The following is a 23,209-nucleotide window of genomic DNA, read 5'->3' on the forward strand; positions in this document are numbered from 1 at the left end:
ATAGAAACAACTGCTTTTTGGTTTTCTTTTTAAGGTCAGAAATGTAATAGCTCAGTGGTTCAAAAAACACACCTCACATGTATGAGGACCTGGGTTAAATCCCTGGCACACACTCTCAAAAGTCATTGAGCGTCAGTATCTCATCAATTCTCTTGTTATCCTGAATCTTAAATTCAGCACTGCAGAAGCTGATCATGCAGCGCTATAGTGAAAGCAAGAAGCATGATTCTCAGATTGCCATCAGTCATGTTTCCTGTCCCCTTTGATCCAGCTGACTTCTCACCTACAGGTACCTCGTACACAGACCTCTCGGCCGGAATCTCCAGGGATGACCAGCCCCTCCCCGCGCATCCAGATAATTTCCACCGACTCTGCGGTAGCTTCACCTCAGCGCATTCAGGTACTGGCACTTGTCCCAGCAGTTTTCAACTTGTTGCCTCCCCTGAATTCCCAGGCAAAACCAAACTGGCCTGGAAGTTTCACTGAGGAATTGTGCCTCTTGCCCAAGGGGCAAGTGTGTAATAACCTTTTATTTTTGTCCTTTAAAAAATAAAAAGGTCCAGAGTGATAGTTCCACAGCTGGCCCAGATTTGATCCTTGGCATCTCATATAGTCCCTGAGCACTGCCAGGAGTAATTCCCGGGTTCAGAGCCAGAAGTAACCCCTGAGTACTACTGAGTGTGGGCCCAAAACCAAAATAAAATAAAGTAAAAAGGCCAGGAGAGAATATAGCAGATAAGGCACTTGCCTTCCACACTGCCAACCCAGGTTTAATTATTGGTACACCATAAGTTTCCTGAGCACAGCCTAGTATGACCACTACCCCAAATGCATCCATTCATCCATATATACATACATATAAGAAGGGTCAGAGCAATAATACGATAGATAAGATTGCCTTACACACAGCCAGTTTGGTTTAATACTTGGCACCAAATACAGTCTTCTGGCATCCACCAGGACTAACGTTAAGCATAGCTGGGTGTAGCCCCCAAATTAATAAGTAAATAAATGTTAAAATTTTATCTGTTGAACTTAATTTAGATTACTTGAAGCTATTGGAATGATTTACTGTTGTATGCTTCCAAATTAAGAGGCATTGTGGGGTTATTTTTTGGTAAGAGTATGGACTCCCACTTGAAGTCAGATTTCCCACTTTTTATCTGTTTCTTCTTTAGACTACCTGGTAGTAATATGCTATATATCAAGGTTATTGTGAAAAGTTAATGGGGTATTGTTTGTAAAGTGCTCAGAACAGTGCTTAGTTCATAATAATGTTCGGCATGTACTACTTATAGTAGCTATTAGTACTATATTCTAGTTAAATAGTAAAAGTACTAGATTATATTGTTATTCTTTACTTAGCAATATCACTTTGTGAAAGTTTCCTTTTCCCACCACACTGAGCATGCCTCTGGCCTTTGATGCAGAAAGTATGTATATCAAACTGATTCACAATAAATTATAGTTGTTTCACCAAGCTGAATCTGAACAAAAATTAAAAATTAAAGAAAGGCATAAAAGAGATGAACATGCGATAGAATATTAGTGTGCTATGAATTGGAGAGAATACTAAACAGCTTTTTGAGTAAGTAAAGGATTGTTTTCATTTGTATTTTATTTCAAACTTAGTATATAAATGAATTGTATGATATAATGGCATTCTGTAGTAGTTACCCACACTTAACAAGTGATTTTATTAAATGCTTGGAGATAAATCACAAAGAATTCTAATAACTTAAATAAGTTATTATTTAACAACTTAAATAAGTTGTTAAAAACTGTATTCTCAAAAAAAAATTGTATTCTCAGCCAGAGAGATAATATAAGTAGTTAAGGTGCCTGCCTCACATGTGGCCAACTTAATTCAATATCTAGCACCATTTTTAGCATCACTGGGTACCGTCCTGGGTACCCCCAATCACCGCTAAAGTAACCTGGGTAGGAGGTGACCGTGGGCTGCCCTGAACGCTACATTGGAAGACTGCAGCGAAATTATATTCTCATTTAATCTGAATTGTACAAAATTTGCAGAAGTACAATGGTTCATATACTTGAATATTGAGAAGTTTTTTTGTTTTGTTTGAGGCCATAGTTGGCAGTGCTCAGGAGCTTCTCTTAGCTCAGTGCTGAGGGTATATGTGGCACCAGGGATTGAACCTGAGCCTCTTGCTGCTCTAGTTCCTGAGTTATCTTTCCACCCACTTGCCATTATTTTAATGCCCAGTGGGAAACACTTAGTGTTTGGATATCCAGTGGTCATAAATGTGAACAAGGGTTTATTATCCTCAGAACTTCCAACTTTAGCTAAGTCAATTTTTCTCTTATTTAGTTATTTGCTGATACGAATTAATAGTTGTTGTTTTAATGTAGTAGCTGTTAAAATTCTTTCTACAATTCTCCTGACTCAAAATTTACCTGTGCTTTAAACATAACTGTTACAACAGGATCTTAAAACCATCTGAAGGAAAATGAGAATAGAGACTCCTCTCAAGACAGTCTTTGTCTTTCTACCAAAAAAAAAAATCTTCATTGCTGGATCTGAAATGCAAGGCCTTCCATATGCTGTGTATTGTTTCCCAAGATCCATTTTAACATTCTTCTCTGGGGCTATTTCCCAATCCCTGATTCGAGACCTATGGCAACACTCATGTCCTGGCTAGGAAACTCTTAGATTTCTTACAGAGCAGATGCTGAGCTTTCACTCTCTCTAGGGCCACTAACACTTGGGCATGAATCTAATATTTAGTAAGCAAAGTAGAAAATTATTTTCACTGCAGATAGCTAATTGGACATACTTTGGTATAGTCAAGTTGACTATATTCCGAAGGTTGGGGTTTTTTATTTGTTTTTAAGGAAAAATGGAGATACAGAAAGGCAAGGTGTTAGCCTGATGACTTAAATGAAGTTTTCATTTCTAGGAAATCCAATTCCCTAATACCTCCGAGGAGGATAAGTGTACTAGTGTTTCAACAAGTCATGGTTCTTGGAAGTCAAGTAGAGAGACTTCTGTAAAAAATCAGATTTAATAAAGGGTGAATAATTCAATAAAGACTATGGCACAGGAGTTGTGGCTTAGTGGAACTCACTTCATGTCAAAGAAAGTTTACTGTGTCCTTGAGAAATTTTGTTTGTTTGTTTTGGGGGGGGGGGCGTATCCAGCAATGCTCAAGGATCACTACTAGCTGAGAGATCACAGGAAGTGCCAGGAATTAAAACCCAGACCAATTGCATGCTTGGCAAATGCTATACCTACTGAACTATTCTTCTAGCCTCTGTTCTTGAGAAATTTTACAGCAGTTGTCGCACTGCCTTTTAAAGAGGTTCTGCAGCTGCATATTCGCATCAGGCCAATCTGAGAGTGCCTATCTCCTTTCCCCACTTCCACTCACCCGCATATAGAGCCTTACAACTTGTTCATTTTTTGAGCTTGCAAGATAAAAATTACTGCTATGTAAAATTTGCATTTTATATTTATTCAGACATATATGTTAATGGCTACATTATGTTTTTCACTATCCAAGCTGATGGTCCAATGTATATCATTACAAATTAGAAAATACTCATCTCTATTCTTCCCAGAATCCTTATTCATTTCTCAGTCAGTAGGGTTTTTATGAAAATTATATTTAATTTGATTATAATTTTAGGATTTAAGGATATAGCAAGTATATACTAAAATGGCCTTTTCCAGAACCACTGCTCTAATCTGGCATAGTTAAGTCAATCATTTGTTTTGTAGGAGAATGGATATTCAGAAAATTTAGAGACCTTTTATGAAACTAAAAATGTGAGCTGGCTTTGATGGTTTTGACTGTAGGTCTTTATTGTAGCTATTTTGCCTGACTACTAAATATTGGACCTCAGGATCCTCAGGAGAATTTTCTTTCTATATAGTCTCTCCTGCTGAGCCCATGACTCTCAATGTCTCTTGGTAGGAACTGGGGATGACTGGTGGCCGGTAGCACCTCCCTTGCAACTATGAGCCACTACATGTGCTGGACTCAGACCCTGCAACTTTGCTAAGACACACCCTCCACTCTCCCCCACAGTGCCACAACCGAGTATGTAGTCTCTGGTGCACAGCCACGTGTGTGTGAGCATTGCAGTAAAAGAGTGCAGCCCTCAGCAGCCACCACTAAAAGACATGCAAGTACCACGACCAGGAGTCCAACCCTTGGTGAGCACTACAACCAGACTGCATGAACAGCAGAGCTAAGAGTGCAACCCCTGGTGAGCACATGTACAAGCACGGCAACTAGAGAGCACTGCCCTTGGTGAGCATTGTCACTGAGAGTGCAAGCACCACAACCAGGTGTGCAGACAGGAAGGCCGGAGAGATAGTACAGGAGGTAAGGCATTGCCTTGCATGAATACTAGGCACTGCATATAGTCCCCAAGTATCACCAGGGTAAATAACTGGAAAATGGAGTCAGGAGTCGCCACTGAGCATCACCATTAAGTAAAAACAAAAACAATTTAAGCACTTCAGCCAAGTGTATTGAAAGCCTGGTCGTCACAACAGATGGGAAGAGAAGGAAGGAAAAAGGAAAGAAAACCTTTCACACAACTTCCAAATGTGTTTGTATACACATATATACACAGAGCTACTGTGAGCTCTATTTATTTCAAAACATTTTCACATTTCTCTTTAACTATTAAATCGAACTGACCCATGCATTATTCAGAAGTTTGTTCTTTATGAATGATTGGGAAGCTTTGTGACTATCTTTTTATTTGCTCATCTAGTTATTGTCCTTACAGGATTTTTTTTAATTCTTGTGTTGGGGATTGAACCCAAGGCCTCATACTCGCAGGGCAAGTGCTCTACTGCTGAGCCACATCCCTTACTGGTCTTTACTTTAGAAGGTATGTTCTGTGACTCAGAATGGATTGTTTTAGTGAACGGACTACGCAGGTTTATAAAGAATATGGACTCTGCTTTTCTTATAGGTGTATTAGTTTTATAAGTGCTGATTATAGCAACTTGATTGGTAGTGCTGTTTAGGTCAGCTAAATTCTTTTGGGTTTTCGGCCTTGTTTGACTGACATCTCCAAATAAAATAGTTAATTTCTGTTTCTCTTTGCACTTCTATCAGGTTTTGCTTTAAATATTCCGATGTTTTGTTGTTAGATACATACACATTTAAGATGGCTATGTTTGGTTTTTGGTCTTTTTATTTCAGTCACACCTAGCAGTGCTTAGGAGACTGTCCATGATGCATGTGGTGCAAACATGTTCTGCTGCATATAAAGCAAATGTCCTACCCATTGTACTATCTCTGTGGTCCACAAGTAGGTAATTCATGCCTGAATTTCTCCAGTCCTTTCTCTTTGTTGCTAATGTTGATGACCAGGGGGCCTCACACTCTAGGTTGTACTGCTCCCAAAAGGGTATTGCACACTTTAGCTTTGGTGCAGTGAACATGGAGCACACATTGTTGAATTGTGCTTAGGCACATTTTGATTGTGGTGCTTCTGGGATTTGCCTTCGTGGCTCTGGTGTGCTGGCGACGACGGCATACTCTGTTGCTACACCGGAAATCCCAGGTAACAGCCACTGAGAATTCAGAGTTAAACAGCTTACAACTTCAAGCTTGCTAAGTACATGCTTTTGCTGCTGAGCCATATCCAATATCCAGGCACCAGTGTGATGTTTTAAGACAGATAAAAAATTTTGTGTAGTGTTTTGTTTTTAATATACTTATTGTAGATGTCTTTTGATTAGTATTGGAAAGGAATATTTGTCTCCATCCCATTACTTATGATGCATCTATGTCTAGGGCTTCATTTTATTATCTTGATTTCTTTTAGTTGTTGGTTTATTTGTTTTTTATCTAAATTGTCTCTGTCTTTTGGGGGGAGGGCTCACACCTGGCAGTAGGTAGTGCTCAGGCGTTACTCCTAGCACTGCACACAGAAATCACTCCTGGCAGACTTGGGAGACCATATGGGATGCGAGCCTGGGTCGGCCGCATGCAAGGCAAACACCCTACCTGCTGTGCTCACTTCTGCCTATTCTTTCTATTTTTTAAATGGTATAAGCACACAGTTCACATTTAAAATTTTTATTTGGATAAAATCCAGTGTGTAGTTGTTTCCTGTTTCTTTTTTTGTTTGTTTGTTTCTTTGTTTTGGTTTTTGGGTCACACTCGGCTGTGCTCAGGGGTTACTCCTGGCTCTACGCTCAGAGAATCGCCCTTGGCAGGCTCGGGGGACTACATGGGGTGCCGGGATTCAAACCACCGTCCTCCTGCATGCAAGGCAAATGCCCTATCTCCATGCTATCTCTCCGGCCTTGCTAGAAGTTTCTTTTTCTGACTTTTATGGTTTTGATTGAGTATCTTATCATTTTTTTTTTTTTTTTTTTTTTTTTTTTTTTTTTTTTTTTTGGTTTTTGGGTCACACCCAGCGGTGCTCAGGGGTTACTCCTGGCTGTCTGCTCAGAAATAGCTCCTGGCAGGCACGGGGGACCATATGGGACACCGGGATTCGAACCAACCACCTTTGGTCCTGGATTGGCTGCTTGCAAGGCAAACGCCACTGTGCTATCTCTCCGGGCCCGTATCTTATCATTTATCTCAGTCTTAGTGTCCCAAATGTACTTCTGTTTCATCTGGTTTGTTTTAATGTCATACTCAGTGGTGCTGGCAGATCATGTATGTACTAGGCATTGAATTCAGGGTTCTCAACATGCAAAGCATGTGCTTCAGCCTTTTTTTTCTTTCCTTTGGTTTTTGGTTTCTGGGTCACACCCGGCAGCGTTCTGGGATTACTCCTGGCTCTATGCTCAGAAATCGCTCCTGGCAGGCTCGGGGGATACCATATGGGATACCAGGATTTGAACCACCGACCTTCTGCACGCAAGGCAAACGCCTTACCTCCATGCTATCTCTCCGGTCCCAGTGCTTCAGCCTTTTAAGCCATCTCCTAGTCTCCAGTATACTAAAAAAAAAAAATTTTGTTTTAAATCCCACAGAATTTGTGTTCTACTCTGAAATTACTCACATCCCAACTTTTAGGGTGTTGTACTCCATGGGGTTTTCTCTTTTATTTTTTTTTTTAAATAAAAACTGTACTTTAGGGGCCGGCGAGGTGGCTTTAGAGGTAAGGTGTCTGCCTTGCGAGCGCCTAGCCAAGGAAGGACCGCAGTTCGATCCCCGGGCGTCCCATATGGTCCTCCCAAGCCAGGGGCAATTTCTGAGCTTAGCCAGAAGTAACCCTTGAGCATCAAACGGTGTGGCCCAAAAAACCAAAAAAAAAGAACACACACAAAAAAAACTGTACTTTAATTTTTTATTTGCCAGGATAAATTCAGAAATTAAATTGACTTTATTAAATGACATGAATTGACATTGACAGCTATCCTGTCTAATAAAGAAAGACTCTGTGAGGTAAAGTGCATCCCTTTTCACCCCCCTACCTTTGAAAATTTTTTGACCTTGTTTCTTTGTTATTTTGCCTTTGTGTATATGGGGGGGGGGGGGGGGGCAAGGCACACTCAGCTGTGTTTAGGGCTTACTCTTGGCTCTCCAGGGATTACTCCTGGGAGGACTCTGGAAAACTATGGGCTGCTATAGCAGTTAGGATGGAGTGGAGAGTGACAATATACCTGGCCATAGCGAAATCCTTTTGGCTAGAACTAAGGTTTCATTAGAATACAGTTCGCATAGAATAGTGATGGCTAACCTTTTTGAGCCCGAGTGCCCAAACTGCCGCACAAAACCAAAGAATTTCCTCAAAGTGCCAGCACATCAATTAAACCTTAATAACAAGATTTTAGTATCTAAACTCTTAATAAATTTTATAAATTTATCCATTTATTAATAGTAGTAAATATTATTAAATTATTAATAATTTATTATTATAATTTATTGATTAGATTAATTCCCATGTGCCACAGCTGGTACTCATGCCATAGGTTTACCATTGCTGGCATAGAATAATACAAAATGTATTTCAAAAATTCCTATCTGTTGGGGTTGGAGAGATAGCATGGAGGCCAGGCATTTGCCTTGCATACAGAAGGATGGTGGTTCGAGTCCCGGCATCCCATATGGTCCCCGAGCCTGCCAGGAGCGATTTCTGAGCATAGAACCAGGAGTAACCCCTGATGCTGCCGGGTGTGACCCAAAAGCCAAAAAAAAAAAATTTTTTTTTTTCTGTGCAAGGAAAACTAAAGGAAAATCATATTAGTGACTAGTCACTCAAAAATTGCATAAATGTAGGGAAGAGTGAGTGTCTGGAGAGATAGTGCAGTAAAGAAGATTCTTTCTTACCTTGCATTCAGTTAACCCAGATTCGATCCCCAGTATCCCATATAGTCCCCCAAGTACTGCCAGGAATAATTCCTGAATGCAGAGCTAGGAATAACCCCAAAGTATTGCCAGTTGTGGTTCCAAAACAAAAATCAAAAATGGTATCAACTGGAATGGATTTAATTTAAAAAAAAAAAAGACTCCAGTTATATATTATGCAACGGTCCTCAAACTACAGCCCGCGGGCCACATATTGTATTTATTCCCATTTTGTTTCTTCACTTCTAAATAAGATATATGCAGTGTACATAGAAATTTGTTCATAATTTTTGTTTTTACTATAATCTGGCCCTCCAACAGTCTGAAGGACAGTGAACTGGCCCCCTGTTTAAAAAGTTTGAGGACCCCGGGCCCGGAAAGATAGCACAACGGCGTTTGCCTTGCAAGCAGCTGATCCAGGACCTAAGGTGGTTGGTTCGAATCCCGGTGTCCCATATGGTCCCCTGTGCCTGCCAGGAGCTATTTCTGAGCAGACAGCCAGGAATAACCCCTGAGCACCGCCGGGTGTGGCCCAAAAACCAAAAAAAAAAAAAAAAAGTTTGAGGACCCCTGTAAAGTGTAGCATTATAATGGCAGGGTACATGCCTCATATGTATGGAGGTCTGAACTTGATCGTGGGTATAATTCCTCCCTTCCTGCAAAAATTAAAATATAATACTGAGGTTATATACCTGTTAAATTGGCCAAGAAATATGCAATGACCACAATAAACAGAACACTTGCCCTTGAAAGAAAACTGCAGCTTATGTAGGCACATTTAAGTTCCTGAACAATGTTTCTGCAGGGTGTTTAGGAGTTGGTGCAACCTTATGCGCACAAAGCAAGCTCTTCAGTCTGGTGAGATAATACAGTGGGCCAGGTGCTTGCCTTTTACATGGCTGACCCAGGTCCTATCCCTGGCATCCCATATGTCCCCCAAAACCTCCAGGAGTGATTTCTTAGTGCAGCAGAGTCAGGAGTAATCTCTGAGTACCACCAGATGTGGCCCCAAAACAAACAAACAATTAAAACAAAGCTGGATCTTCTCACACAACTCGCCTCACCTGGATGTTGCATTCTGCGTTTACCTATATTTATTCATGGGAAAAGTGGGTGAAAACAAATGCAGACTATTCTCATACATTAATCATATCAGAATAAGTTCACAATGATGGTGCAGGTAGGCATTCAAGGGCCTTAACTTCACCCAGGAGCTGGGGCATAACTTAGTGGAGCAGAGGTCCTAAGTTCAGTCCTAAGTTTCCCAGCACCAGAAAGAAAAGGTCACAAAAAGTCAAGTATTCCTGTTTTAGATTGTTATTCTTTGTTACTGCTTGCTAGCCAGAAGTATAAACATTTATTCCAAGCAAAATAAATTTAAATCAAGTTTTCTTCTTATATTAGGGCTACCATAGCAAATTAGACAAATTTGGTGATTTAAACAAAATAGAAACAATAGAAATTTATTGTTTTTACAGTTCTAGATGCAAAGGTCTGCACAGAAGCTTTTGCAGGGTGTCTTGCCCTCCCTTACAGTTCCAAGGAAGCATCATTCTCCGCCTCTTCCTAGCTGCTTTGCTGGTAGCAAACTCTGTCCTGCCTTGATCTAGCTGCATCATACCCCTTTTTGCCATAAGAGCCATAGCATTTTATTTTTGTTTGTTATTGTTTTGTTTTGGGATCACACCTGGCATTGCTCAGGGGTTACTTCCTGGTTTTGCACTCAGGAATCACTTCTTATGGTCTCGGGGATCGTATGGACCAGGATTAACCCAGGTGGGCTACATGCAAGGCAAACGCCCTACCCACTGTGCTATTGCTCCGGCCACCCAGGGTACATTCTTATGAGGATGCCAGCCCACCTTCTCTGTGCCTTGAGGTTAAGACTCAGGACTACAGGATACTTAGGGATTGTTTGGGGGTGGGGCTATATCCAGCAGTGTTGAGGGATCAAACTTGGGCTCTCTGAGCTTTCTCCCTAGCCCAGGAGATTTAGATTTGTAATGTGACTGGAGTCATTCTTGCAATTTGATAACTTCTTTGGTTTTGTTAAACAGGAGTAGAACTGGATTTTGTTCATGATCAAGATCTTTGTTTACTTGATGGTTACCCCACGGTTCCAGTTGGCTATTGGGATTGTTTTGCGTTTCTGCTTAAATTTTTTGTTGTGAATTTTATTTGGTTTTTGGTTTTGTTTTTCTGTGAGAAACAAAAAGGCTTTTTCTCTGGGAAATGTAAATGTTTTAAGACAGGAGAATTAAAAAGAGAAAATAACTTATAAGTAAGTTGTTAAATTTACAAGACCTTCAACCTATAGTGCTTTCTTGGCATATATGAAGCTTTGGGTTTCATCCTGGTGGGGTGGGGGGAGGTGGGAAAATAATCTGAGCTTTGGAATCTATTATAAATAGTCACCAAGGGCACCTGTCTCTTACTGGACTGGTCATTCCTACCTCCCACCCTTGGTCCTCATCTGGTCCAACCATATATTACGAAACGGGTCCTCAAACTACTGCCCGCCAAAAGCAGACCTATATAGTTCCCATTGAAGTATTGGTAAATCTGTTGCTTTAACTTTACTTATTCCTCATTTTAAGTTTGTATTTGTTCTCTTTTTGTTTTTTACTTCAAAATAAGATGTGTGCATAGGAATTTGTTCGTAGCTTTTCTTTTCTAATCTGTAGTAACCCTCCAGTTGTCTGAGGGACAGTAAACTGCCCTGTGTTTAAAAAGTTTGAGGACCGGGCCCGGAGAGATAGCACAGCGGCGTTTGCCTTGCAAGCAGCCGATCCAGGACCAAAGGTGGTTGGTTCGAATCCCGGTGTCCCATATGGTCCCCCCGTGCCTGCCAGGAGCTATTTCTGAGCAGACAGCCAGGAGTAACCCCTGAGCAACGCCGGGTGTGCCCCCCCCCCAAAAAAAAAAAGTTTGAGGACCCTTGTATTAGGATCATAAACGGAAGTTCACACTGCTTACTGTGTGGAGGTCAGGCACTCGTGCGTCTTTCTGAACAAGCCAGTCCTAAAAGACTCACAAACTTGCTTTGTATGTGGTTGCCAATTAAAAATCTCTGTCAAGAACATGGCCACTTAGTTTATTATTTTCCCTCTTCCCTTTTGTTTGGTGGCAAGGCCCGCACTCTTGGTTTTGGCGCTTACTGGGACTTGCCTATCTATGACCCGCTGGAGGTTGTACACTTTCCTCTTAGAGCGGAGCTTCAGGGGAAGGTACAGGAGATCATTGGGCATCAGACTGTAGCCCCATTTGGTCACTGAACCTGAGGCCCCTACATTTTATTTAACATGGAAGTTCATTAGGAAGGAAATAAGCATTGGTGGGCATAGAAAAGAAATCAAACTTTTGATATAGAGCTCCCAAGGGTATGTGAACCTCAGAGGCCATGTCTGCCTCCTATGAAGATGAGAGTTGCTTCTGTGGCAGTGGAAAGAAGTATGTACTAGTTTTATCTACTATCTTTAAATTGAGCATACAATAGGAATTGAGTATACAATAGGAAATTGTATATATACAATTGAGTATACAATAGGAAAGTATATTTTATTTTATTTTTGGTTTTTGGGCCACACCTGGCAGCGCTCGGGTTACTCCTGGTTCTGTGCATAGAAATCGCTCCTGGCAGGCTCGGGACCATAGAGGATGCCAGGGATCGAACTTGGGTAGGCCCCAGGCCAGCTGTGTGCAAGGCAAAATGCCCTACTTCTGTGCTGTCACTCTAGCCCTTTCAGAAAAGTTTCTTTTCTGGGGGCAAGGCACCCCAAAGTATTCCAGGGTCCTAGAGGTCCCTCCTGGTAATCCTGTCCCTGTGGTACTGGCCTGATGGTTCAATGCTGGGCCCAGTGATGTGATATCGTTCAAATTGGAGGCCCCTAGGCCACTCGCACATTTGCCACTCTTCCTGGCTCTGAGAATCCTTCTCACAAGGTTTTGTCTCATGTTTTTATTTTATGGGAGACTTTATATGTGGTATAGGTTACAATAATGAAAAGCAATTCCTGTCCTCCTGAAAATCAGTTTCTCTTTAGCCTTTAAAAGATCTTTTGATCCTTCAGTTGGAAATTGTGGTGCACTGTACCTAGCCATGAGCAGTGGTTTGCATTTGCGTCTTTGTTCCCACTCTGCTGTTCTCTCTCCTGTTGCCCTTGCTCTGTTCTCAGCCTGCAGCCTGGCTGCCTATCTTCACAGCTTCAGCTCCTCCTTTATTTGGATTTCTGCCTAGTGCCACTCCCCCAGAGGAGCCTTTTCTTCTTTGTGTTCTACTTTGTCCATTTGCTCTGGTTGTGTTTCTTTTACCCATAAGACTCATTAAGAGTAGAGTATGTCTGTGTATGTGGTCTGTTTCCCTGGTTTCAACTTAGCTCCTTGAAGGTAGACTTCATTGAATTATGTTCTGCCCATCGTACAACAGGAGTGCTTTGTACGTAATCACTCAGCACACATTCATCAAATCATGATATATTTAGGTTTTATTTTTAAAGGCACTGAATTACAGCTTTATTATTGATAGGGCTTTATGCATACAGTGTCTCAGCATCACACTATGTAGACCACACCAGTGTCTCCCTGGCCTCAGCCTCTACCCCATCTTTCCCACCATGGTAAGCAGTTCTAAAGACCTGATGTCACTCAGCTTCTGGTCATTTGTTGTTCCCTTGCTATTTCTTGTTATAGCCACATGTGAGACAGATCGTTCTCTATCCCCCTGCTGTGCCGAGGGTTTACTCTTGGCTCTGTGCTCAGGGATCACTCTTGACAGGGATCTGAGGATCATTTGTGGTGCTAGGGATTGAACAAGACAAGGTTGACTGCATGTAAGGCAAGCACCCTACTCACTGTACCTCTCCCTTTCCTTTTGACCTACTTCACTATCTGGCCTATAGTATTTTTATTTGTTTTACTTTTGGAGCCAGACCCAGCAGCACTTGGGGCTTCTTCCTGCCTCTGCACAGGGGATAGCTGCTGGCAGGGCTCTGGGGATCATATGTGATGCTGGGGATCAAACCCAGTTTACTGCATGCAAGGAAGGTGCTATACCTGCTGTACTACTGCTCTGACCTGTTATTTTCTTTTTAAGCAGCCAGCCCTGTCTGTTTTGGTGATGTTGTTGTTCTTGTTTTTGTTTTTTGTTTTTGGGCCACACCCAGTGACGCTCAGGATTACTCCTGGATAGATATTCGCTCAGAAATCGCTCCTGGCTCAGGGGACCTTATGGGATACCGGGGATCGAACCAAGGTCTGTCCTGGGTCAGCCACGTGCAAGGCAAATGCCCCACCGCTGTGCTATCGCTCGCCCCAGGTTGTTGTTCTTGTTTAAAAATTAAGCAACTGGACAATTGGCAGAGCTGTTGTGTTAGATGTGTGTGCTGACTGAACTTTGAAATTTGACATATCAAAGCTGTGCTTATTAAGAGGTGGTACACATAAATAGGCTTTAGGGTACTGACTTGCAGCCAGAGATTGAGTCCCCCAAGTTGAGTCCTTTGAGTTGCTCAAGGCCCAGCCCAGCCCATCCTATTTGCAGTGCATTCTGCTGGTGTTCTCAGAGGCGGGAGGTGAGGACTCCCACACAGGGCCACTTGGCCTAGAAGACAGGCAGGACAGGAACCAGATAGCTTCCAAGAATTTCCTGAGCAAGAGTAAAAGTTTATTTTAAATGTGGTATCTGGAACAGTCAAAGGACAAAGATAGCAGAGTAGTGGTTGGGGGAGGAAAAGAAGAGTCTCTGTTGCCATAGCAATGACATTTGTTTAGTGGGTGTTTGTGTTTGTGCGTATGTTTTGGCTTTTAATCTATGGGGGCACCCCAGCTATGTTCAGCTTGTCAGGGCAGCCTGATGATTCTGTGTTTGAAAGCTTGGTGATGTCTGGGGACTACCAGGGCTGCTTCCCTACTGGAAGAGGGCTCTAATATGCTGGATGGCTTGTCAAAGTTCACAGGGAAGTCTGTGCTAGGACTTCCTGGAGCCTGCACCCACTACCAGTGCTTCCATGCCTGGTGTTAACTGCTTGACTCTCTTAGGGTCAGCACTCTGTGACAAGGACTAGCCTCAAAGACCTCCAAGTCAGGAGGACTGGAGCGGACTCCGGACTCTTGTCACCCTGGCAAGATTATTTTAAAGACCTTCCCTTTAGCAATAATCTTTGTTCGGGGCTAGTGAGGTAGTTCAGCAGTCAGGTGTTTGCCTTGCACACAGCTGACCTGGGTTTGACCCCTGTGCACAGAGCCTGGAATAAGCCCCAAGTACAGCAGTGTATGGCCCATAAAACAAAATGTTTAAATAAATAACAATAATCTTTTTTAAAATGATTACTCCTGGGTTTTCACATTTTGTTAACTTGGTAGCCTTTCAGAAAAGTTCGATACATTTTTTTATGATGCTAGAGCAAGAATTTTTTTTTTTACCTTGATTCTATCTTTTATTTTCTTTGCTTCATAAATGAAAGGTTATTTCAGTTCTGAAAGTAAAAGGAAAGCTGTCCTAGGATGGATCCAGTTTTGTGAAAACTGGTGTCTGGAAAGCTCACTGTTACTTTTTGTGTTTTCTCACCTCACCATGGATTGGTGAAACTGCATCTCGGAACAGGACGGCGGCGCTGGGCAGTCACCGCTCTGACCACCACTTGCAGATCTACAGGTCACACGATGCTCCATGCGAGCAGCCTTCGTGTTATCTCTTGTAGATTGTGACAGACCAGCAGACAGGACAGAAAATCCAGATAGTCACCGCAGTGGATGCCTCCGGTTCCCCCAAGCAGCAGTTCATCCTGACCAGCCCAGATGGAGCTGGAACTGGCAAGGTGATCCTGGCTTCTCCGGAGACCTCCAGTGCCAAGCAGCTCATATTCACCACCTCGGACAACCTTGTCCCTGGCAGAATCCAGGTGAGACCTGTTTCAGTGCCAAGTACTTGAGTGCTTCGTAGCACTGAAGTTGAGCACAAACATGTGTCTTGATTATTTTGTTTGACGCCAGATCCAGAGATGCTCAGGGGTTTAATCCTGGCTCTGCACTCAGGAATTGCTCGTAGGAGTGCTTGGGGGAGCACATGGGATGTTGGAGATTGATCATGGGTCAGCTGTGTGCAAAGCAAATACCCTCCCCATTGTGCTGTTGTTTAGGCTCCATGTTTCTGATTTTTAACTGGCCTCCTGGAGGTTAAACCCATCCTTCATGAGACCTTTGAAAACCTGTAGATGTGGTTGCTATTTCAGCTAAAATAACTATTCAGCAAATGTCCAGAAAGCTGTCTCTTTTCCAGAGGTCATGGAAGTTGAGCCTAGAAAATGAGTGGCCTTCAGTCGAGCATTGTTCCTGAGCCTCAGTAAAGTGTATTGTCGAACCTGGTCCCAGCTCGTCATTCCATCCTACCTGAATTCTTGTCTCTGGGTCTTTTAGTTTCTTCTCTTCCTCTGCTTTGTCTCTTGCTGCTGTGGCTGGGAGGGAAAGGATTAAGGGCGGGGAGGTACAGGAAGAAAGCAAGGGCTTGGAGGAAAGCAAGGGCTGTTTGGAAGTACTAATTTCCAACTCTGACAATTGGTGGCGGCACAAAAACTCCAGGCTTCTATCCAGGCTTGGAGCATGTTTAGTCTAGTCCAGGTCAAGGTGGAATTTGAGTGTTTTGTTTGTTTTCATTTCTTTAACTTCTGCTAAAACAGAAAGACGTTTGCCATCTTAATCATCTTATGTGCACACTCTGTGGCATTAACTCACATAGTTGTAAACCATCCATGACCACCATCTTTAGAATTCTTTTATCTTCCCAAAGTAAACTTTTCTCACTAAATAGCTCCCTATTCTCTCTCCCTGCAGCCACCGGTAACCATCTTTTTTCCCCTTTAACCTTTCTTCCTTTGACTACTTCAGAAAGCTTATGAGGTGGGACTATAGTGTCTGTCTTTCCGTAACTGGCATGTTTCACTTGCATAACGGTGCTGTTTATCCATGGTGTAGCATGTGGTAGGGTATCTTTCTCTTTTAAGGCCAAATGGTATTTTATTGTTTATGTTAACCATGCTTCATCTATTCACTTATTTGCTGTTGGATTGTTTATATACTTGATATATACATTGTATATGGTTATAGATAGATATTGTTTCTATCAACACTTTGAATCTATTGCTGGAGATAATGCAAACTAAGAATCTATGGGGGTCAAGGGATTTTCAACTATGAGAAAATTAAGGAAAGGATTTTATTTTCTTCTAATGGAAGTGGGGTCAGAGTATCAATCTGCTCCACTTTCAAAGCTATTCTTTTGGGACACTTTTAGTAAGAGTAGTAAGTAGTTCTTTATCCTTTCCCGGAGTACAGTCCAGCCACCTGAAGTTAAACTCCCTGCTTAGTTGAACAGTTGTTGGCAAAAGATGGCTTTTGACTGTGTGTTGCTTAGAGGTCATTCTACATAGTGACTTCTGTGTGCAATGCCACTATAAAACAGATTTATTTTTTTAGTAATTTGCATTGAGGTATTGTGGTTTACATTAGTATTTTTTTTTACATGCACTGAAACTAAAACAGAGTGTCAGTAACCCTCCTACAGTTGTCCCGTGACCTTCTCTCCCTTCAGCCTTAAAACCTCCCCCATTACACATAGATCTTTTTTGTTTTGTTTTGTTTGTTTGTTTGTTTGGGCTGTGATGCTCATGGGTTACTCCTGGCTATGCATTCAGAATTCGCTCCTGGCTTGGGGGACCAAATGGGATGCCAGGATATCAAACCGAAGTCCATCCTAGGCTAGCGCCAGGAAGGCAGATGCCTTACCGCTTTGCACCACCATTCCGACCCCTATACATAGATCATTTTAAGACTCATTGTTGGCTGAAATTGAGGTACTTTTTAAAACAGCAACCTTTTTCACTTTCTTAAATTGGTGTCAGTTTTCTCTGAGATGAGAAGTTTAATTTACCACCTACAAGTCAAAGACAATTAGGTTTCAAAGGTAACTATTTCTTCCATTGCTTACTGCCTCACTGAAAGAACTAGTCAGTGGCTTAATTACTTCTTTGCTAAATATTCCTTTTTGCCTATTTTGTAAGCTATCCAGAAACAAGAGAGGCTTCAAAACGGCTTTCTGTCTCTTTGTATTGATCAGTATCGATTTCCCACCTGGCTCCCAATCCTATACTGTGGAAGCAGCCAAGGAAGTAGAGTAATAAAACTAGTGCCTGACTCTGAGCCAGTTTCTGCCACCATGAAGGGCACAGTCCTGGGTATCAGAGTTAGTGGGTGAGTGGAATTTATCCTTCCTTCCTCTCTCCCCATTCCTTTTGCCTCCTTCCCCCTCACTTTTTGGGACACACCCAGCGATACTCAAGAGTTACTCTTGACTCTGTACTCAGGGATCACTCCTGGTGGGTGTGGGGAACCATATGAAATAGCAAGGAGCGAACCTGGGTTGGCCACGTGGAAGGCAAATGTCTTACCCGCTGTACTATCTCACCAGCCGAGAATTTTTTCATTTTTGTCCCAACTTCAACTTAGACTCCAGGTTAAGAATTTACAGTTAAGAATCTGAAATGTAGTATAGGAGTAACCCCTAAGCATCACAACCCCTCAAAAAGCAAGAATTATTTTTAACATTATTTTGCTCAGTGATGTGGTTTTTAATCAGCACCCGATTCGTAGATTGTTACAGACTCTGCTTCTGTGGAGCGTCTGCTGGGGAAAACTGATGTCCAGCGACCTCAAGTGGTGGAGTACTGTGTGGTCTGTGGTGACAAAGCCTCTGGTAAGTGATTCTTTGTTCAGCTGCATGTATATATCACGGACCTACATCATGAGCCATTTGGGGAACTTGGGGGAACATTAATGAAGAGTAAACCTGTGCTGTAGGTGTGTAGAGTACAAAATAAAAACTCCATTTTTTTTAAACTGCATTTTTTTAACTTGGTGAGATGTAAGTAAATGTTTTCTGTGGTTACTAGATTGAATGTCAAGTATTTCTGTGCTGCTAAGAAAATCATCTTTAGTTACTGTTTGCACTGTTTCACACGTTGTATTGTTCACATCTTCTGCTTCATCCTAACCAGCCTTCTTTGACATTGTGATGAATGGCTGTGATGGAAGATGAGGGAGCATACTATTCTGTTTGGAGTGTCAGTGTTAGGAATGGCTCTCCAGACATAGTCACATCTCTAGGCCATAGTGGTGGTGTTTGGAGTGGAGAAGTATTTGAGAAAGTCATTGTTCCACAGATAATACTGTGTTGGCCCAGATTCTTCAAAGGCCCTTTGCTTCTGCTTTATCTTGTTGTCTTAAAACTCACAGAAATTTTGTGTATTTTATGGTCTTTATTTTATTTTATTATTTTATTTTATTTTTGGTTTTTGGGCCACGCCCGGCGGTGCTCAGGGGTTACTCCTGGCTGTCTGCTCAGAAATAGCTCCTGGCAGGCATGGGGGACCATATGGGACACCGGGATTCGAACCAACCACCTTTGGTCCTGGATCAGCTGCTTGCAAGGCAAGGCAAACGCCGCTGTGCTATCTCTCCGGGCCCTGGTCTTTATTTTATTTTCATTTTTTAATTTTAAGAAGAGAGCCAGAGCAATATTGTACAGTCTGACCAACCAGGTTCATTCTGAGCACCACATAGGGATTAATCCCTGAGCACAGAGCCAGAAATAAGCCCTGAACACCTCTGAGTCCCGTATATTTTGTTTTATAAGACGTACCTGTCCATACGACGCACATGGTTTTTAGACAAGAAAAACAAGAAAAAAATATTCTAAAGCAAATGGTTCAATGCAAGATGCTGTCTCAACCAGCCGTATATTTACAATACATCAGTCTACAGCTAGTTAAACACATTTACCTAATTTAACTTTTTTTGTTTGTTTGTTTGGATTATATCCGGCAGCGTTCAGGGGTCACTCCTGGCTCTATGCTCAGAAATTGCTCCTGGCAGGCTTGGGGGACCATATGGGATGCTGGGATTCAAACCACCGTCCTTCTGCATGCAAGGCAAATGCCTTAATTCCATGCTGTCTCTGGCACCTAACTTTTTTTTTTTTTTAATTAAAAAATTTAAAACAAAAAATTTTTAAAAATACTCAGACTTCAGCTCCAGATGACATTTACTCCATTAGACACACAGACATTTCTCCCATCTTTATTTTGATGGGGGGGGGGGGTGCATCTTATGGTACGAAAAATCGGGTATCTGCAAAAGGTAAGAAACTTGGTTCCTCTTCAAGGGTCCTCAAACTTTTTAAACAGGAGGCCAGTTCACTGTCCTTCAGACTGTTGGAGGGCCAGATTATAGTAAAAATAAAAATTATGAACAAATTTCTATGCATACTGCATATATCTTATTTAGAAGTGAAGAAACAAAATGGGAATAAATACAATATGTGGCCCGAGGGCTGTAGTTTGAAGACCCCTGCTAGGTGTTTGTTTGCTCAACTGTGGATGCTGCCTTCCCACCTATCTGTAGTCCTGGTAAACCCAGCCTGACACACTCTTTCTTAGGGCAGGGCGGGCCACATCCAGCAGTGTTCAGGGCTCATTCTTGGTTCTGCGCTCAGAGATCACTCCTGACTGGCCGTGGGAGACCTTATGGGATGCCAGAAATCAAACAGGTTGGCCACATGCAGGGCCCCATTTCTCTGGCCCCATCACATTCTTTCTCTAAGCTCTCACCTGTTCTATTTGGTAGGGACCAATGCTGCTTCTGTCCTCATCGCCCTTTTGTGCATACAGTTGCCTCAAACTTGAGCTCTGTTCTCTTCTCATTGATTCTCTGCAGGTCGATGTTCTGCTGTTTGGCAGCAGCAGCCTGTCTGACATATACCTATCTTCTTGTTCAGCAAAGATAGATACTCTGCAGCCTCCAAACAAATGAAGCATGAGCATGGAATCTGCTTAGCTCCCCATCCATCAGTTCCCTCCTGAACTTCAAGGAAAGCTCTGGTCATAGACTTAGAGTGCCATTGTCACCATATAGAAGAGATCACTTTAAAAGTAGAGTGTCCAAGGAAAGGGAATATGGTATCTACATGGTAATTTTAGGACAACTTAAAAGCCCACTCTTGATCCTTTAAATGCACTTTTCATGCTAGAACTGAGGGCAATGAGATGCTTTCAGCTGTCATAAATTATACTCCTCTGAATGTGTCACCCAGAACTGTATGTAATTCAGGCGTTGGGGTCTATACAGTCAAACCAGAAGAGTATATATCCGTGGTCAGTCCCAGCTGGAGCAGATGAGGTATGCTAGGTGTGAACGCACCTAAATGGACTAGAAAAGTAGATTGATACAGTACTATGAGAGCCTGCACACCCAGATCTGGCTTGTGTACGTGTTTAATGAGTTACTCTTGATAGTATAAGCAAAGAGTGGATGTGCAGAGCTAGAACCAGGTATGGTTGCAACAGGATGAGCTGTCTTCCATGAGGGTCTACTGCATGTAGGTCTTTTGTACATAGAGTGTCACAGTTCTGTCATTTAGCTGCGGTCATCAGTCTGGAGCTGTCTGAACACTATCTTTCCATCATGACTTTATTAATGACTTTTCAGATTTGGAGAAACTCTGACTAATGTTCAGGCCCATGTTTGTCCCTTGTCTGTTGGTGGACCCTGCATCAGTTACTCATATAGACCTGCTTAGAAACAGGCTGTGTGGCCAATTGCTGTGGTTCTCCATTGAACGCTTGCCATTCTCTCCCTCCTTTCAGGCCGTCATTATGGGGCTGTTAGTTGTGAAGGCTGCAAAGGTTTCTTCAAAAGGAGCGTAAGGAAAAACTTGACCTACAGCTGCCGGAGTAACCAAGACTGCATTATCAATAAGCACCATAGGAACCGCTGTCAGTTTTGCCGGCTGAAAAAATGCTTAGAGATGGGCATGAAAATGGAATGTGAGTAACTGACTTCTCTGTTTTGATTTGGTTTTGAATAGCATATTTTATGAGGGAGAAAGTGGAGTTTCTATACTTGACTTTAAGATACTGTAGGACTGTAAAGATAGACACGAGGCCCAGATTAAATCCTTGGCGCTCATGGTACCCCAATCACTGCCATAAATGACCCCCAAGCATTGCTGGATAGGAACCCAAAATGGAATCAATCGGTCACCTTTAAAATGCTTGCCGGCGGGGGTGGGGTTGGAGGAATGGACCAGGGAGAGAGTGCAAGGAAGTTTGCCTTGCACATGGTCAGCCCCTGGGTTGATCTCTGCCACCAGTGGGTGTGGTCCCCAAACAAAAACATGTAGGTCTGGTAGAGTAAGTAAGTGCTTTGCTTACTGGATTTGCCCTGTGCTTTGCCCTGGGTTTCATCCTGCTGCCCAAAAAAAGTATTTTACTGTTTAAAAAACAAAAACAAAAAAACACCCCAGCTCCATTTTTGGTTTACCTTCTGGATCAGCTAAATGATTCAGCACCAACATTGTGGGGTCGGTCAGTTCTGTGATAGAGGTGGAAACCTCAACCTAATCATAGTGGGTTGGGGTAAGCACAGGCTTTGGAGTAAAGCTGATGCCAAATTTCACTCTTTGGCTTTACCCCTCAAGATCTGCAGGAACTGGTAAAACACAAGCGTCCCTCAGTCCTTTCCCTTCCTTTCCTGCATGGTGGACCTGGGCTCATGCTTTCTCTCTGATATGGTGTTGATACATTTTCCACCATTGTTTACATGCAGGCCTGTATGTGCAAGCAGGGAGAGATTGTGTGGTAGAAGAGTGACACCTATAAATCATAGTTGTCAAAAGCCGTGCAGAATTGAATTGGACATTCAAAAGATTCCTCTGCAGCTTGTGGTATTGAAAAGCTGCTTTTCTTATCCAAGAGTCCATTTCTTAGCAGCAGGAAGTGATAGCCCAGTGTGCTTCCCTCTGTGTGGGTCCCTCAGAGCTAAGCTCCCTACTCTTGCCAAGCAGTGCCCTCCACTTATTGGTTGAGAAGGTGGGGTGCACACATCTATTTGTGCTCACGGAACTATATGAAGTGCTGGGTATCAAATCCGGGCTGGCTGTGTGCAAGGCAAGAGCCCTACCTGCTGTATTGTCACTCCAGCCCCTTGAGTTATTTTATATCTTACAATTTGACATGCACTGTTTGACTTGGAGCCTTTCTCCTTTGGCTAAAAAAATTTCACTGTGAAAATTGAACCTCATGGATCTAATGCCAAAGCTTGTCATCTCTGACTTTCCAAGGAAGACTCCTTTCTGCAGCCTGAAAGATGTTCATTGATTTGAATCTCTCCTCTAAACATGAATATTTATGTTGTGATTTAAGCTGTGCAAAGTGAACGGAAGCCCTTTGATGTACAGCGGGAGAAGCCAAGTAATTGTGCTGCTTCAACTGAGAAAATCTATATCCGGAAGGACTTGAGAAGTCCTCTGATAGCCACACCCACATTTGTGGCAGATAAAGATGGGACAAGGTCAGTCCTTGTTTTTGTTTGTTTGTTTTGTATTGTATTTGTCTTTTTTTTTTTTTTTTTTTTTTTGCCACATCCTCAATGCTCAGGGGTTACTCCTGAACTTAGGAACGACTTCTGGGGAGTAAGGAAGGCATGTGGAATGCCGGTGATCAAACCCACATCGAGCATATGCAAGTCAAGTACCCTCACCACTCACTGTCTCATCGCTCTGGTCACTCAATCCCTGTTTTGACAAAGGTCAAAAACCCTCTAGGGACCTATCTGTTCTGAGTTCACTTCCTGGGGAGTCATCAGAGTAAATGCAGCTTCCAGGGCAGAGGTGTCTGGTATCGGTCTCTGACCACCTGCTGCTGCCTTGTCCCCTTCTCCCAGATTGCTACTCACCTCTGGACAGACCTGAGATGGCTAATTTGAATGACACTAGGGGGATTAGAGATGGAACTCAGTAGTAAAATCGATGGTTCACATGGCTGAGACCTTAGGTTCAATCTCTGGGACAAAATTTAAAAAAGCCA

General features: G+C 42.5%; 1 protein-coding gene across 4 annotated transcripts in view; it reads left to right on the plus strand.

Annotated features, from left to right (window-relative positions):
* NR2C2 (nuclear receptor subfamily 2 group C member 2) overlaps window positions 1-23,209 on the plus strand; it is an 82,952-nt gene that overhangs the window by 39,787 nt on the left and 19,956 nt on the right. For 2 of the 4 annotated variants that reach the window (XM_049766511.1, XM_049766512.1), the window contains 5 exons: window positions 290-400; window positions 14,996-15,196; window positions 17,940-18,042; window positions 20,990-21,169; window positions 22,547-22,694. In XM_049766511.1, coding sequence (XP_049622468.1) covers window positions 329-400; window positions 14,996-15,196; window positions 17,940-18,042; window positions 20,990-21,169; window positions 22,547-22,694 — 704 coding nt within the window. In that variant the 5' untranslated portion in view covers window positions 290-328. Of the gene's footprint in view, window positions 1-289; window positions 401-14,995; window positions 15,197-17,939; window positions 18,043-20,989; window positions 21,170-22,546; window positions 22,695-23,209 lie in introns of those variants that run through there. The other 2 variants (XR_007491872.1, XM_049766513.1) reach the window with 2 other exon arrangements.

Source organism: Suncus etruscus, chromosome 20 (genome assembly GCF_024139225.1).
Source record: "Suncus etruscus isolate mSunEtr1 chromosome 20, mSunEtr1.pri.cur, whole genome shotgun sequence".
In the NCBI taxonomy this organism is placed as follows: Eukaryota; Metazoa; Chordata; class Mammalia; order Eulipotyphla; family Soricidae; genus Suncus; species Suncus etruscus.